At 41.8% G+C, this 17813-nt stretch overlaps 1 protein-coding gene across 3 annotated transcripts in view; it reads left to right on the plus strand.

Moving 5' to 3' along the window:
* LOC114049898 (sushi domain-containing protein 4-like) overlaps positions 1 to 9535 on the plus strand; it is a 228872-nt gene extending 219337 nt beyond the window's left edge. For 2 of the 3 annotated variants that reach the window (XM_027871347.1, XM_027871349.1), the window contains 3 exons: positions 3263 to 3645; positions 4399 to 4605; positions 8361 to 9535. In XM_027871347.1, the coding sequence (XP_027727148.1) occupies positions 3263 to 3645; positions 4399 to 4583 (568 nt within the window). In that variant the 3' untranslated portion in view covers positions 4584 to 4605; positions 8361 to 9535. The remainder of the gene's footprint in view (positions 1 to 3262; positions 3646 to 4398; positions 4606 to 8360) is intronic. The other variant, XM_027871348.1, reaches the window with a different exon arrangement.
* The last annotated feature ends 8278 nt before the right edge of the window (positions 9536 to 17813 follow it).

Raw genomic sequence — 17813 nt, forward strand, 5'->3', positions numbered from 1 at the left:
AGAGAGAGAGAGAGAGAGAGAGAGAGAAAGTTGGAATCAATAAACATGTATTAAACATCCACTATGTGCCAGGCACTGTCCTAAGTGCCAGAGATACAAAGAAAAGCAAAAGACACCTCTGCTCTCAAAGAGCTCACAAAGAGGAGATGGAACACTAACAGCTATGTACACCAACCAGAGGAGTGTGAAAGGAACAGTGAGAGAAGCAATTATTAAGGAATGGCTCTGACTAGGCAGCACTTTCTCAGCCTGGAAGTCAGGCTAAAGAAACCGAGGTTGTTGTTACTGGTTGGGTGGAATCGCCTATGCTGACCCTGCCACCTGACTTGCAAATAGGTCAAGCTACAAGTGAGGATGGAAGGATTGAGGACCACTAAGTGTGACTGTCATGTGAATGTACACATAACTGCACTGTCACAGTTTATATGTCTGACCACATGGTAAATGTTTGAAGCAATAATATATGTCATCTCTCTGCCATTAAGGCCATGTTGTTGTTTCAGTTGTGTCTGACTTCTCATGACCCCATTTGGGTTTTGGTTTTCTTTTGGCGAAGATAATGTAGTGGTTTATCATTTCCTCCTCCAGCTCATTTTACAGATGATGAAACTGAGGCAAATAGGGTTACATGACTTGCCCCAAGTCATACAACTAGTAAGTACCTGAAGCCAGATTTGAACTCATGATGTCTTCCTGACTTCAGGTCTGTCACTCTATCCACTGAGCCACCTAGCTGCTCTGTTAAGGCCATAAAGCGCTCTGTATCTCTGCCATTAGAAGTTTACTATCAACAGTAATCAAGGGCTTAAATCCACATCAGAACCTTCTATATGTATGTGGAAATCCAGTTGGAATAACACTTTATTAGAATGTAAGCTCCTTGTGGGCAGAGACTGTATTTTGCCTCTTTTTGTGTCTCTAGCACTTAGCACAGTGCCTGGCATATAGTAGGCACTTAATAAATGTTTATTGATTGATTTAGTATTAGTAAGTTTTACCTTGAGGGGTAAGATCAAAATCCTTCAACCTCAGACTCATGGTTAGAATATATTTCTTAAAGGGGATTTGCTATCCAAAAGAAACAATGAAACTTTGTAGGGATAGATGTTGTCTCACATTTGGGTTCAGAAAATCAATCTCACAAGTGCACAATGTCCAACTTAGGCTTGACAAAAGGAAGGATTTCTTAACAATTAGAGCTATAACAGTTAAATACAATGGGCTGCTTTGGGGGGTAGTAAGAATTCTCTCACTAGAGGCGTTCATGGAAGGCAGGATGATCCCTTTTCAGATAATAGGGAGGATCCTTGTTCAGATATGAATTAGATTAAATAGTTGTGGATATCCCTCCTAACTCTGTGATTCTGTGATTCTCTAACAAATTAAATAATTTTTTCTTTATTATTCATGGATTTCAGTTTCCTTTAATAGCCCTCTCACCTAATAGCCAGAAATAATGAGAGGTTCATTCTATAGGCATCCCCTTCTTTTTGCCCTAATATGTTCCTAGAAACCATATCAGAAAACAAAATAAAGGGAGGCGAGGTGGGGAGGGAGGGAAAAGTATGCTATCATTTTCCATCATATTCTGGCAATGAATGCTCTAAGTAGATTTAGAGAAGACCGGTGAAGAACTTGTAGTCACTCATTTAGCCACCAGAGGGCAGGCCAATATAATTGGTAAAGGGATGTGTTGCCTAAATTGTCTTAGACTTGTTTTTGAGACCTGCAGAAGGTAGGCAAATTAGCGGATTGCTCATTTGCCAACATTATGTGATCAATTATCAAAATGAAAAGTAACAAAAATAGGGGGAAAAAACTACTTGCATTTCCCTGCAAGTAGGTTCCCATATACCATAATTATAAGATCTTGAGCTGAAAGAGACCTTGCAGAAGATCTAGTCCAATACTTTAATTCTATGGATGAGGAAACCATGACTTGCACAAAGTCATGCAGGAAAGAGCAGAGAGGATTCGAACTCAGAACCTCAGACTCCAAATCCAGGGTTCTTTCCACTCTGTCATACTCAAGCACATACTGGTCTTCTCCCCTGGAGTCAAAATGGGACTAAGCAGGAGGCAAGCATGGAGGTCTCAGGAGATCTCAGAGGAAACAAGGAGAAGGCCAAAGAAACAAGGAATTGTGTGAGACAGGCTAGCCAATGATGGGAGAAAAAATTGTATGCCTTCTTGAAAGGCAACAGATGGATGACAGCATTGGCAGCTGGGGAACTTCTTTTGTGCCTCAGTAAACAACAGGCATTAATTTTAGCACCTACAGCGTTCAAGACAGTGGTTGTTGTAGGCACTAAAGATACAGAATCAAAAATGAAACCGTTGCTACCCTCAAGGAGCTTATTTATCAGGAGAAACAACATTTACTTATAAAGGCAAAGGAGCTAGGTGGCCCAGTGGATAGCGCACCAGGCCTGAAGTCAGGAAGACTCATCTTTGTGAGTTCAAATCTGACATCAGACATTGACTAGCTGGGTGACCCGGAGCAAGTTACTTCATTCACTCAGTTTCCTCATCTGTAAAATGAGCTGGAGGATGAAATGGCAAAACCACTCTGGGATCTTTGTCAGGAAAACCCCAGATGGGGTCATGAGGAGTCAGACGTGACTGAACAACAACAAACTTCGAGAAATGCGTTTATGTCATTTGTTTTAGACCTAAGAAATTCTTCAGGATTTTAGCTTAGCAGATCCCCACTGACCTGTGAATGGACACTATGTGAACATCATAACGTCATTGAACCATAGAATTGAGCTGGAAGGGACCTTAGAAGCCATTGAGCCCAGCCATCTCGTTTTACAAATTAGGGAACTGATGATAATATCATATCTCAGGGAGGTTGGGAGCAGGCAGTCTGATAAAATAGTTATAGCTCATATTTATGTAGCCCTTTAAGATTTGCAAATCATTTTACTGATCTAATTTTATTTGATCCTTGTAACAACATCTTAAGGGAGATATTACAGGAGCTACTGTTGCCATTTGTACAGAAAAGGTGACTAAACTCAATAATGCCCCTACCCCCATAGTCCTGTTATTAATGATGAGATAATAATGAGATTCTAAATGAGATGACATGTATAAAATGCTTTGCAAAAAGAGCCGCATAAATATAAGTTTTTTATTATTGATGTGTCAGAGGTAGGATTTGAACTCGGGTTGTGATGCTCAATGGGGCCTTGTGTCTGCTTTCCTCCAGGTGGCATTTCCGATGTCAGAGTCACTCATCTGTTTCTCTTTGATCTAGGGGCCTCTCAGGGAGCTCCAGCAGTGACCCTGACTTTGTGGTGGTGGATGGGGTACCCGTCATGTTGCCTTCCTACGATGAAGCTGTGAGTAGCAGCTTGAACGCTTTAGCCCCAGGATACTTGTCTTCTGTGGGCCAGGGCTGCCCCATGCCAGCAGAGGATCAGAGCCCGCCAGCATACCCTGGCTCAGGGGACAGAGACACAGTGCCGGGGGAGGGTGAAGCCTGTGACAGCGTATCAGGCTCTTCAGAGCTGCTCCAGAGTTTGTATTCTCCATCGATGCGCCAAGCAGGACCACGGCCTGTTTCGGAAAGAACAGATGCACTGGACAGCACCACGGTAGAGGAAGTGTCCACCAGCCCAAGCGTCGATATTGCTGATGGTAAACTTTTTCTCTAGTATAAGCTGGCCTTACAAAATTCAACCCATTTCAAAAACACAGAAACAAAAATCATTCTTCTTTGCATGGTCTACCCTGCCCCAAAGTGCAATACCCCAAATCAGGCTGCTTCCCACTCACTCAGCACAAATTGCTTCTCTCTGAGTACAGTAGAAAGACTAATTATGATGATGAATGATTCTCATCACCTCACAAATAAGCCAATTAGCTAAGTTATCAGGAGCTATAAAAGAATGCCAAACATTTCAGGGCAGAAGGTTTGAAGTTGGGACTATTCAGTCTTTGTGTATAAAGCCTAGATTATTATGTTTTAAAAAAATTCCAAAAACTTCACTAAAATATTGTTTGGGAAAAGAATAGTATGCCTTTGTGTCAGGGGAGAGGAAAACACAGTAGTGTGTTATGAATATATAATGGGTAAGTATGTATCTATACCATATTTCTGCAGAAGAGGGATGGGGCAAGGACTGAACCTGAGATTGGTTTAGGGGTGGCCCAGAGTTCTGCGTCTGGTGCAGTGGATCACTCAAAGCCAGAGGGTTCAAATGAGCAATGGATTTAATAAAGATATATTTGAATCCACCTTCCCCCTGGGTACAGTCATTTTCCAAGGCAATCAAAATGAAGTTCAAGAAGAAAAAGGCAGATAAAAGCCAAGGGCAAGGAGGTTCCCTGGGGTCTCAGGTACTCTTGCCAACATTCTAAAAACTGCTTTCATATTCTTCTTGCCCATAGGGCCCACAGCTGGGTCCCAGATCAACCCACTCGGGGCAAAGTTAACTCCAACCGCCCCACGTCCTCGCCATAGCTTCTTTGCTCACGACAGTTCCAGCTGGCAATGTGGGAATGTGGGGTGTTTAATTCATGCCTCTCCCCAGTTCCACCGGTATCCTGGCGGACCACAAGGGAGCTCCCAGTGAGAAACTTCCCCTACCAATGCAGGTCAGCACCTTCTCTGAAACTTACAGTCTTAGAGAGTTGCCTAGAACCTTGGTTACCCAGGGGTCACATGGCCAATACATGTCAAATATGGGAACCCAGATCTTCCGGGCTGGCTCTGAGGACAGCTTACTATTCACTAGGCCAAACTGCTCTCTTGTGAAGCTGTTTTACATTTCATAGAATGTGAGGGACAATTTAAAGCCATATATATTCCTGTCATGACTAAAGACTGAGCATTGGTTAATAGTAAAAAACAAAGCAACATAATGAATATATTCACAGAATTTTCCAATTTTAGAGCTGAAAGGGATATTAGGAACCATCCAGGCCAGCTCTTATAGGATGACAGATATAGGGCTGGGAAGCATCATCTAGTTCAGTGGTGTCAAACTCAACTAGAAGGGGATCCCTGCCTGCCTTATATTGACTCAGAAAACCACAACTTGACATTATCTATGTTGCATTGTATTTTTATTAATTTGGTTAAACATGTCCTGCTTGGCAGCTAGGTTGCACAGTGGATAGAGCACCTGCCCTGACTGGCATCTGCAAGATCTGAGTTCAAATCTGGCCTCAGACACTAGCTGTGTGACTCTGTGTGACTCTGGGCACCCTGATTGCCTCAAAAAACAGACAAACAATGTCCCAATTACATTGCAATCTGGTTCCAGCCACACTGGAAAGTTTTGCTGCTAGGGCCAGTCATGAGTTTGACACCTCTGATCTAGTCCAACCCCTTTATTTTACAAATGATGTAGTTGAATGACCAAGAGGTTAAGTGACTTATTGAGGTCACATAGCAAGTTAATGATAGAGAAAGTACTAGAACTCAGGTCTCTCGACTCCCATGATTTTTTTTTTCCACTGCACTGTATTAAATAGTCATCCATCAAAAGTTATTATCTGCTTACTTTAAGTTGTCTTTCCATGCCTCACTAATGTCCTACTCTGATGCTTTATGATGGTGTGGCTGTAAACCTGGACAATCAAGGACTCTGGCAGGTCATAACAAGCTAGGAAGGCTTCTGTAATCAGGAGAGCTAAGTTCAATGAAGTGTATCACCAGGAGGCTGGCCACAAAGTAACTAGCTTTGTTTTTTGGTTCTTGTTTTTTTGGTCACAGAAACTCAGGAAGAATCTGATCTCCTTTGCTCAAGGGCATACTCATACCAATGAAATTGTAGATATTTAAAGTACTAGGTCCTTTCAAAATGAAAATCAATAGTACTCAAGTCGATCAATTAACAAGTATTTATTAAGCCAATGAAAATGGATCTCAATTTTCCAAATATGTTTGAATTATATTTCCTAGAAGGGAACTAGGCCAACTGCTGTCATCTGCTATCAAAGCATACGTAATAAAGCCAACAGGTGATTACCCTTTACAATAGAAAAATAAACAGAACCCTGATTTATAACCATGTAATCGATTATAACCTCTACAGGCCCTGGTCTGCACCTTGCAAACAGGGCCAACCAGATAAAGTCACATCACAGGATTATACACATATTCTCTGAGCCTTAACAAGACTAGGAAAGGGAGAAAAGGGAGCAGCTGGGATGTGGAAAGGGAAGGGATAGGAAAAAATGTGTTAATATCTGGGAAAAGAGGAAGCACAAATAGGAAAGGAATAAATTATTTGCTTGTAAGTTTTGGAAGAAGTTAGCTTGGCTGTTTCTTATGCTTCTAAATGCTTGGGAGGAGAAATGTACCTTATGGGATCCAGATTTAAAGCTGGTAGAGACTTTAGAGGTAATGTCATCCAACCTCCCTCCCCCTTATTTGCAGATGTAGACAGCGAGTCCCACAGGAGTCAAGTGACTTGTCCAAGGTCACATAGGTAGTAAATAGCATCACTAAAATTTGATCCGAGGTCCTCTGACTCAAAATCCAAGGGACTTCCCCCTGCATCACAATACCTTTAAGCTCTTCAGGAATCATGAATTCATCCTCTCAATCTGGGCAGATTCCATGCCTGCAAATAAACAATTCAAGAAACATTGAGTAAATACCTCCTATGTGCAAGGGATTGAGCTAGGCACTGGGGTTACCAAGACAACAAAATTAAATAAGCCCTGCCGTCAATGAGCTTACATTCTACTGGGGGCATATAACATTTACAGAGATGAGTAACTAAAATAATTTGAGGAAGGAAATGGAACTGAGGATAAGGAAATGCTTCTAGTAGGTGGCCCTTGAGATGAGTTTTAAAGGAAGGTTAGGGTTCTTTTGGGAAGAGATGAGGAGAGAGTGCATTCCAGGGATGGGGGAAACCTCTATGAAGACATGGAATCAAGAGATTGAATGCCAATTTCAGGGAACACCAACAAGGCCAGTTGGTTGGAACATGGACTGTGTAAAGAGAAATAATGTGAAATAAATCTAGAAAGGTAGACTGCAGCCAGATTGTCATCGTCTTAGATGATTCTTCATGAGTCACTGTGGCCAAAATAATGTGTCCCCTGGTGGTCAGACTTGTGATAATTTTCCTCTTCAAAATCACATGGCCTAGTCCTCAGAAGAAAGACATGGAGTTTGTCTGCGGGCTTGTTTGTCCACTGGGCCTGTGCTCAGTCTTTCCAGTTTCCATGCCTCAATAAAGCATCGGAGTAGGGCTTTAGTAGAAATTGAGGGGGCCTTTTTTCTTTTCCTTTCTTTTTGGGGAGGGGGTCTAGATCTGTGATTTCGTGGGTTTAAGAGATAATCCAGTGTGGAATCTCTCTCCACTGATGTAGATAGGCCACTTATCTGCAACTTATAGCTTTAGAGAGTTGCCCAGGACACTCAGAAGTTGAGTGGTTTGCCTAAGGCCACGTGGATACTATGTGTCAGAGGTAGCAAGTGAATCTGGGTCCTTCTGACTCCAAGACCAGCCTTCTAGACACTAAACTCCATTGTGTCTGTAAGAGCCATTACTCTTGTAGGAACCTCTTTTACCTTTTTTATCTTCTTATGATGACTCATTTAGCATCATAAGCTTTGAGGACTCCTTAAAGGAAATTTTACAGATTGAGGTAGTTGAATGAAGTGACTTGCCCAAGGTCACCCAGCTGAATAAGCCAAGAAACTTGATTGGCAAGCCTATCTTCTAATAATACTCAGTATGGAGTTCTTGCTGGATGGATATTTTGAATAGAATGTCTTCAAGCTAGGCATCTCATGGTCTTTCAGTTCAGTTGACTACTTGCACAGATGGCAAAATGTAATGAATTCTTCAGTCTGTAAGGTGGCAGTTGTTTCCCTTTGGGCAGAGGAAATTTGAGCGCTCCTTTTCAGCTCTAAAATTCTATGTTAGGGTCAGTCTAGGTCAGGGGTTCTTAATTGTTTTTGTGTGGTAGACCCCTCTGACTGGCTGTTGAGGCCTACAGGCTTCTCCTCAGAATAATGTTATTAAATGCATAAAATAGAACACATAGAATTATAAAGGAAACAACTTATATTGAAATATAATTAGAAAAATATCTTTCCATCCAATTTCTTGGACCCCCTGGAATCTATCGTTAGATCCCTTGGGGATCCATGGACCTCAAGTTAAGAACTCCTGGTTTAGTTAGTCACACATTAAAATGCAGAGTTATCTATCATTTGTGGTGAAAACATTTTGACAAGTAAGGGAGAAGGGGGGAAGGGGATTTCAATACCCATTGACTCTAAAATTCATCTTGAATAATTGATGTTTTAATGGTTTTAATAATTGCTGATTCATTGTCCCATTTTCAACTGTACCGCTCTGTGTTTTGTTTTGTTTTTGCAGAAATCCCACTGATGGAAGAAGAACCTTAGCCTGATCAAAATGTTTATTATTCGATTGCACCTTTGGGAGAGGAAATCATGCACTCTAGGGGGTGGGGTGTAAATGAAGAGATTTTGGGGATTGGGGAGAGGTCTTTGTTTTTCCTATTTGTCCTCAAGGCAACAGCACCTGACTTTGTGCACTTCGGATACAGCAGTGGGGTTGCCTAACTCAAGAGTGATGGTTCTTTCACATAAGACTTGGGGATTTTGCCAGTGCCAATAGTCCAAGATGGGAAGGGGGAACCCTTGCAAGTTCTTGGATTAAGATAATTGATGTATCTCCATGTTGAGGGAAGTTGAACAATTCCATACAAATCCTACTGAATTACACATCCCATTGAATTATTGTTATGAGTAATATCTGCCTCCTCTGAAAGCATGTCATACTATGTAAATTTGCTTCTAAAACCTGCTTTGTACAATCTCTGGATTCCGGTTTAGGCTGAATCAGTCTAAGGAAAAAGAGTCTGTGTTGGTCTACTGAAAGCAGAACTGATCCCCTTTCCACATTCAGAAAGAAATGGGTTTCCAAAGGGAATATCTTTCCTTGGTTCTTGGATAGTTTTCTTCATTGTGGATAATTTCTGTCCAAGTAAGGCTGAAGATAAAAGACATTCAGTAATTTGGATGTGGCAAATTAATAGCCAGCCACCCCAAACTCTTAAAAGAAAGACTCGCAGCCAGACTGGGCGCTCTGGAGATTGTTTTATTCTGTAGGTGAAATAGGCCTTCTGTCCTATAGACCATCCAAGGTGAAGTGTTGGTATTTATGTTTATGGAACTAATATGAATCCATTGCATTTGCTAAACTCTGTTATTTTCCAGATGGCCAAAAAAGTGTTAGAATACCAGTCTCATGATGGAGGAAGTATTCAAAAGGACGCTTTGTTGCAACATTTTTCAAAGAAAAAAAAAATACCCTTTACCTGTTGTTTGTATTTCTGTGAGTCACTAGCTTATCTCCTGTTGAGTATCACACTGTGATTGTTTGCACTATCCCCCACCAGCCTGCCATAGCCTCATTTCCTGAAACAGAAATGGTTTAAGGAGAAGGAAAAAAGTTCCTAAGTTGAAAGGCATTTTTCTTAACATACGTGGACAAAATGGTGGCATGCAAACCCATCCCACCACAAAGTCTTGGGATTTTCTGGTTCTCAGCAAAACATCTGCAAGATGGTTTGCCAGCACCCCTATTCCTGCTCTGGGGAGCCTTTGAGGCTGAGGATGCCCACCCTGCATAACTAACACGTGTGTTGCTCCAATGGGTGTTTTAAAAATAACAAATGATAAAGTAAGATCCATGAGTCCTACAGTATCTTATCAAGTACAGGGTGATGGGAGGTGGGGGAGAGAGTGGAGGGAAGGTGCTGATTACTTTTTCTCTCCTGGGTTCTGGACAAATTAAAACCAAAGCCCAATCCCTGAAGGAGCTCCTCCAGTGAAGCAATGATAGCAAGAAATTTTGACTAAATCCTAGGTTTTTGTTAAGTAGACTGATTAAAATTAAGAAAACAATGATGCTCATAGAAAGATGATGTAGGGAGAAGAGGGAAGGAGTTCCAGGATATGAAAGCAAGATTTGAGAATTAAGCACATTTTTGATTGAATATAGTCTATTCCCTTTCCTCTCTTGTGGCTTACAGTGCTAAACTCTACAACTGATTTCTCAGAAAGTGCTAGGCGATGAAGCACAGACCTCTTCATCCCACCAACCACAGCCTTTATACAGACGTTCAAACGTAAGGAATATAGTTTATGTGAGTTTGCCAAAGGTGTGGAACATGGAGCATCCCTGACTCAAAACAGATTGGCCAGACAAAATCAGCGTGTGACATGGAACGCCCACTGACGAAGCCAGGGAAATCTGGGCAATGCCATACCACTAAGCAAAGCTCCCAGGATGGCAAGCCATCACTACTCTCCCCTCCCTGTTCTCCTTCAACCCCAGAGTGCCAGTTGTTATCTCCAATGCTACTGGGAAAATAGATTCCCAGTCACCTTCTCAGGCAGCCCCATAAAGATTAGGCCCCCCAGCACCTAAAGTAATTTCCCTCCCCTAGGATTACCCTTTCAGAGCTTGAAAAATATTACAGGATCCCTGGACCTCAGAGGCCATCATGTTCAAACCCCTCATTTTACGGGTGAGGAAACTGGCCCCCAGCGAGGTTCAATAACTTGCCCAAAGTTACATAGCTAAGTAAGCAGCAGAATCTGGATCAGAACCCATGTCTTCTGAGTCTAAATCCAGTGTTCTTTTCACTGCACCCCATGAAAAGCCAGACTCTGGCTTCATCACATTTTGACTGATTTTAAGACTGTCAGCTTGTGAACTCTGAGCTCTCAGGCCAAAAGGGAACCCACACAAACTGATCGTTCTCATCATGAGGATGCAGGCTGACTTACTTGTCAGCCTTATGATAAATTCCAGTTGAGGCACCCGAATCTTCTTGTTCAGTCATTTCAGTCAATCCTGATTCTTCATGACCCCCATTTGGGGTTTTCTTGGCAGAGATACCGGAGTGTTTTGTTATTTCTTTTTCCCGCTCATTTTACAAATGAGGAAACTGAGGCAAATAGGGTTAAGGGACTTGCCCAGGGTCACACAACTGGGAAATGTCCTGAATCTTCTACCCAACCCCTGTGGTTCCAGGTAAGATCAAGGCCCCACACAGGTGTTGCTTAATATAGGATTAAAAACTGGAAGAAACCTTAGAGATCCTCTAATCCAATCCCTTATTTTGGAGCTGGGATAACTAAGGCCCAGGGATGTAAAATAATTAGTGCCAAGACACACGGACAGAATATAGAAGGTAGGATTTGAACCCAGACTTTTAAAAAAATTTTCCTTAATAGTATTTTATTTTTTTCCAATTACATGTAAAGATAGTTTTCAACAAACCCAGACCTTCTGACTCCAGTGCCAATACACTCACTATCTACTACACTAGATTGCATCTTCTCATTTTTACCTCCAGAAGGAGAATGCGTGTGTGCCCTGAGTTGAATTAATTTATAAGCTATGTACTTGATTAAAATCCCAGGTTGGGAGACCCTCTTCAGAAGCATGAATTTTATCAGGTTAAAGTCTGTTTCCTCAATGAATTTAAATCTACCAACACATGTTTATTTGTTGTTTTTATCGATTTTGTCTGTTTTATTCAAAACAGACTTTTTTATGTCACTTTATTTCTGAATACATCCTTTCCTCTTCCTTACCCATCTATAGGGGCAGGGAAGGGAAAATAAGGGATGGCTTTGTTATGTTATCCTTTATAACAAAGAATTTTTTAAAAAGAAAGAGGGAAAAAAGTAGTTCAACTAAACTAACAAAATACCAACTGTGTCTGAACTATATAGTGTTCCATACCTTTGGTCTCCAATGTTGGCAAAGAAGAAAGGGAGGTACATTTTCTCACCTCTTCTATCTAAAGCAGGGATGGGGAACCTGTGGCCTTGAGGCCACATGTGGCCCTCTAGGTCCTCAAGTGAAATCCTTTGACGGAATCCCAAACTTTGCAGAACAAATCCCCTTAATAAAAGGATTTGTTCTGTAAAAGTTGGACTCTATCAAAGGGCCACACTTGAAGACCTAGAGGGCCACGTGTGGCCTCACAGCCGCAGGGTTCCCCCCAAAAAACTGTGGAGGAAACCCTTGGTCTTTAAAATTACACTGCAATTTCTTCATGTTCTTCATCGATTTACATTTTGGAGTCACGTCTGTCTCTTTCTTTCAAGCAATACTGATTAGGCAATCTACTTTGTGTGAAACACTGTGGGAAGATACAATTTATAGTGACAAGGCATTATTAGATGTTTACAGAGAATTCCATACCCAGCTAGAGTTAGGCTTGATTAATGTGAATAATCAATCCCCAGAATTGGATGTATTTGAATTTGAATTTTATTCAAAGTTATGGTTATATAACATTTGGTAATTCATTCTAAGAGCCCAGTGGAAATGCACAGTGTGAATTCAAATAATGCCACCACTTTGAGAGGGGTGTGGGGAGGGGGAAAGAGAGAATTCATTATTCATACTAATAAGGACCTAGACGTATTGAATAATACTCGCTTCTGAAGAAGTCTATCCAGAATATATGCCCAGCTCAGAACTCAATAGGTACTAAGGGGCATAGACTAGACTTAAATGTGGAAGGGACTTTAGAGGTCATCTTGTCTAGAGCTTCTTAACCTTTTTCTACTTGTGACCCATTTTTCATGTTTGGGCAGCATTTGCTGGTGTTACATGGCCTGAGGGCATGCTCAGTGCAAAGTGCACGTGCTTTGTGTTCAGAACCAAGACTACAGTGAAGTTGTGAGATGCAACACAGGCAAACACTGCCAGAAACACCTCAAATTCATTACGATTTTGATTTTGAATTAATTTTTGGTTGTTGTGCATCCAGAAATCTTGTACTGTTGCCAAATTTTTCTCAACCCCATGGGGTCGTGACCTGCAGTTTAAGAAGCACTGAACCCTCACATTTTAAAGATAAGGAACCCAAGCCCAGAGAAGCAAATAGATTTGCCCAAGGTCACACATAGAAAATGGAATAGCCAGGATGTTACAGAGTAAAGACTCTCTCCACCAAGCCCTTGGACTCCCAATCCAATGCTTTCATGCTACCGTGTTGCTTCTGACTTTCTGGGGACAGTCCAAGGTACTTGTGTCATGTCTGACTCTTTGTGATCCCATTTGGGGTTTTCTTGGCAAAGATATTGGAGTGGTTTGCCATTTCCTTCTCTAGCTCATTTTCCAGATGAGGAAACCGAGGCAAACAGTCTTAAATGATTTGTCCAGGGTCACATAACTAGTAAGTGTCTGAGGAAGGATTTGAACTCAGAAAGATGGGTCTTCTTGACTCTAAAAATCCACTGTAACACCTAGCTGCCCCAAGGTATTTTACATAACTATTTAAAGGAATGAAATGCTAAACAAAGAGTTTTTTGGTTGTCAAATTACAATTCCCTTCAATTATTTTTTTAAATCATTAAGTGCCTCCTGTATCCTGAGCTGTACTGAGTTGCCTGTGGAGAGGCAACATTTGGATAAGACATGAATACTGCTTTCAAATCACATATAGGCTGGCAGGGCCATAAGACACAAATGAATACACATACACTGAATGGCAAGTGCATTATGGGTATAGGGACTGGACCTTTGGTATAGAGAACTTTTGGGGAGAGATTCCCTCTATGAATTCAGGCAGACATTTTCTATGCAACTTATCATCCTAGAAGACCGAGAAGTAACTAGTGACTTGCCCAGGGGTAATACGGGTCAGAGGCAGGACTTGAGCCCAGATCTTCCTAGGTCTGAGGACATCCTCTCTATCTAGTACACATGCTGACTTGTATGTGTTATGGTTTCAAAACAACTATTGGTGAGGGAAGAGGGGAAAGGGATGGAAAGGAGGGTGGCTCAGGATCAAGGAAGGTTTAAAGATAATATTGGAGCTATGCTTTAAAGAATGTTAGGGATTCAAAACAGTAAGAAATGAGGAAAAAAGCATGAGCAAAGGCGTGGAGAGGGAAGAACATTTTCAAGGATCAGAAAGTAATCCAATTTGTCTGGAATCTACGGAACATGGAAAAGAATAATAGGAGATAAGACTAGGAAAGGAGAGTGGTAGCAGGTTATGGAAAGGAGGCCAGGCAATGCCTGGATTTTCCTCATTAGGCAATGCGGACCCACTTAAGGCATTTGAGCAGGGCAGGGATATTCCAGATCTGTGGATGAAGCAGCTTACGCTCACAGTAGTATGAGGGCTAGATTGAGGGTGGAGGCAGGAAGATGTGTTATAGTTATGGCAATAGCCCAGGAGGATGGTAATGAGGCTCTGTCTATAGGTAAATCAATAGGAACAAGTGGAAAATAGAGAGGAGGGAGAGCCCAGGCTCTTTTACATGTCATGTTTTTGTTCTTTCAGACTTGTGATTTCAAAGAATCTTTAGAATTTTCCCTACCTCTACTACTTATATATGGGCAATTAGCTCCTGCCATGGAATCAAGCCTTCTTAATATTCCAGGAAAAATTATTTGTCCCAGTGATCTGACTGGTGGCATAGCTGGGTGGGATTTGAGCTTAAAGCCAACTTCCAATGCATTGATCTTTTTTTTTCCTTTTTTTTTCCCCTTTCTTTCCTCTTGCCTTTCCCTCCTCACCTATCCCCACCATTTTATGCCAGGCAGGAATGAATATGGGTACTTCATCTGAAAAATACCCATCATATGTCTTTTCATTTCTCCGGTTAAAGCACTGAGCATTTGTAGTCTTGGGAAAAGTAGTTGACGTGGTGAAGCTTTGAAGACAAGTGTTATTGTATTGATGCTTTGGCAAAGCTAGACTTGCCCCAGTCCATTAGCTCTTGAGCCTGCACAAGTCACTATATTGGATTTCCCCATTTCTAGAGTGGAATTAAAGGTGACACCTGTTTTGAAGTACCCAGATGAATGGCACTCAATGTATGCAGTACACACAAAGTTGCATTTTCAAAATGGCCCCACAACCATTTGCTAAGTTACATTAAATAGAAGCACAAGGCCACGCTGTCTTGGGCAGATATCTTATGAAATTTCCCCAAAGATTATGAACAAATCCCCAATGGCAGCCCCTTAGATTAACACTAACCTGCTTGCCTAATTTTATTGTCTATTTTGAACTTAAAACATAAAAGTTAATGTCCATCCATTTCTACAGTGATAAAGAGAAAAATCACGAGAACAATGCTCGGTCTAATAAGCAAACAGGACCCTCGAGAGAATCAGTCACTTGTTAGGAAGGGCACATTCTGAACCATAATAGTATTGGAATCATAAAAGTTAATGTAAAACGTACTGCTGCATTAAATGCTGGAGCACTTGGCAGTTTGGGTGGCAACATACCATGTCCCCACTGTCGTTAGAAATTTGTCCTTGATACCAACAACTCTCAAGTTTAAATGACAAAAGAATAATAATAGCTTATACTTGCATAGCGAGGTTAAAAGGCACCTTATATATTTGTCTGAGCCAAACACCTTGGGAGGTAGGGAGGGAAGTCAGGCAAGTATGATTATCTCCTGACTTGGCATATGGGAGAGAGACAGAGAGAGAAAAAGAAATACAGAGACAGAGATATAGAGAAAGGATGAGAGCATTTATTGGGCATTTGCTTTGTTCCAAATATTGTGCTAAGAGTTGGGGATACCAATACAAGCCAACAAGACTTTGCCTGTCCTCAAGGAGCTTACATTCTAATAAAAAAAAGACATAAAGAGGAACTGGAAAAGGGAGGGGGAGGATGGCTAGGCAGGGGTGTAGTCCAAGTTTTCCAGTGGGGTGGAATAAAAGTGATTTTTGCACAATCTACCTCATAGGTTTGTTGTGAAGAAACTGCTTTCCAAAATTTAAAGAACTATATTAATGTGGGTTCCTGCTATTATCCCTCTGTATTATGCCCTGGTCAGATCACAGCCAGAGTATCATGTTCAACTGTAGGCACTACATTTGAGATAGAACATTAAAAAACTGGAGGGGGGCGGCTAGGTGGCGCAGTAGATAGAGCACCAGCCCTGGAGTCAGGAGGACCTGAGTTCAGATATGGCCTCAGACCAAACACTTAACACTAACTAGCTGTGTGACCCTGGGCAAGTCACTTAACCCCAATTGCCTAAAAAAACAAAACAAAACAAAACAAAAACAAAGACAATAAAAAGCTGAAGGGTGTATTGCTCATACAATGGTAAGGGATCTTGAGATCATACCTTATGTAAACAGGTTAAAAGAATTGGAGGTGTTTAGCCTGGAAAAGAATGCTGGAAAGAAATACATTTAGGCTTGAGGTAAGGACAACTTTCTAAAAATTGGGCCAAAAGCAGAAAGAGCTGCCTTGGGAGGTAATGGTTTCTACCTCTCCGGAAGTTTTCGAGCAAATAGCTGAAAGACTACTTTTGGGTAAGTTTTAGAGGGGATTTTTTTTTCTTTAGTAAGAATCAAGTGTTTGGTCTGAGGCCAAATTGGAACTCAGGTCCTCTTGATTTCAGGGCCAGTGCTCTATCTACTGTGCCACCTAGCTGCCCCATTAGTGGGAATTCTTTAGGTGTGGGACAAATGAGATGGCCCCGGGGGTCCCTCTCAACCCTGAGATTCTGTGACTGGGAAACTAAGGCTTTGGGAGGTTAAAGTCATTTGAGCAAGAGGTGAAGACAGGACACAAAACCTGGTCTTCCAACTCCAAGCCCAGCAGCCCTAACTAAGCCTTCACGCCCAACTCAGTTGTCTTTCAATGACATACCGCAGGCTGTTCCAGTCTGGTAGACTGTAAACACAGCAATCATTTCCACAAGCAAGAACCTAGGGCTGCATCATTGTGCTACCACCCCCATCCCCACCCCACAATGGGACAGCTAACTGTATGGGGTACAGAAACCCTTATCAATGAATCGGAGACTCAGAGATATTAGCAAAAAGAATAATTCATTTATTGGCTTTCTCAAGAAAGGGCTCCCTCAGAGGACCTAAAAAAAAATGGCACCGACGGGAAGATAGTGGAGGTGTGTTCAGATCAACAGGTTATATAGGTCCTAGCCCCCTTCTCAGGGCTCATTAATGCAAGCTCTGAGGGTACAATCTATTCCCGGCAATCTACCCCAACAACAGAGAACAAAGACATTTTCACAACTTGCCTGGAGACAAGGAAAGGCAGGGAGGTTATCTTTTTCTTTTTCTTTTTCTTTTTAGAGTAAACAGTTTTAGAAAGGGAGGAGGAGATCTGATAAAGTACAAGATGTGTTGAAAAGCATGTTTCTTTACTAGGTCAACCAGCTGCAAGTGTTTCAACAGAGCAAGAAACGATTAACTCCCTGAGGAGGCTTCTTTCCTGAGAGATTCTCAGAGATCATCTGTCACAGAACTAACACTTGGAACCTTATCCTCATGCCCCACCCCCACCCCCCAGCCACTGCTTGGTTGTTTGGTTGGAGTCCTGTGATCTTTGGTTCTCCATCCTCCAAAAGCTTCCAGAAACATAATCTGCCCAGAGGAGATGGAAATTTGGGGGAAAGGGCTAGCAGCAGCTAAAAGGCAGGAAGAAAAAAAATAAGATATTCCATGACCTTGGGGTCCTCATTCTTTCCTGCCTTTAGGCCTCTGAGTTCAAAGACCCTGTTCTAATTTTGATCCCTCTATTTCTATTGCATTTTTGCACCACGGAGAGGGCTTTTGTGACTTCACAGTAGCTCCCTCTTTCTCTCTTCCTAAGTGCTCATTTCTCTATCCTTTCCACCACCAATCCCCCAACCCTTTTGTGTTTGACCCTGGATCCCAGTGCCAAACAGTATTTGTGACTCAGTAGTGCCCTATATGTCATGTCCCAGCAGGCATCTCTCCCTTCCTCCCTCCCCAATGGAAACATGTTGCCAGATATTCCAG

This window comes from Vombatus ursinus, unplaced genomic scaffold, assembly GCF_900497805.2.
Source record: "Vombatus ursinus unplaced genomic scaffold, bare-nosed wombat genome assembly UNPS02014798.1, whole genome shotgun sequence".
Classification (NCBI taxonomy): Eukaryota; Metazoa; Chordata; class Mammalia; order Diprotodontia; family Vombatidae; genus Vombatus; species Vombatus ursinus.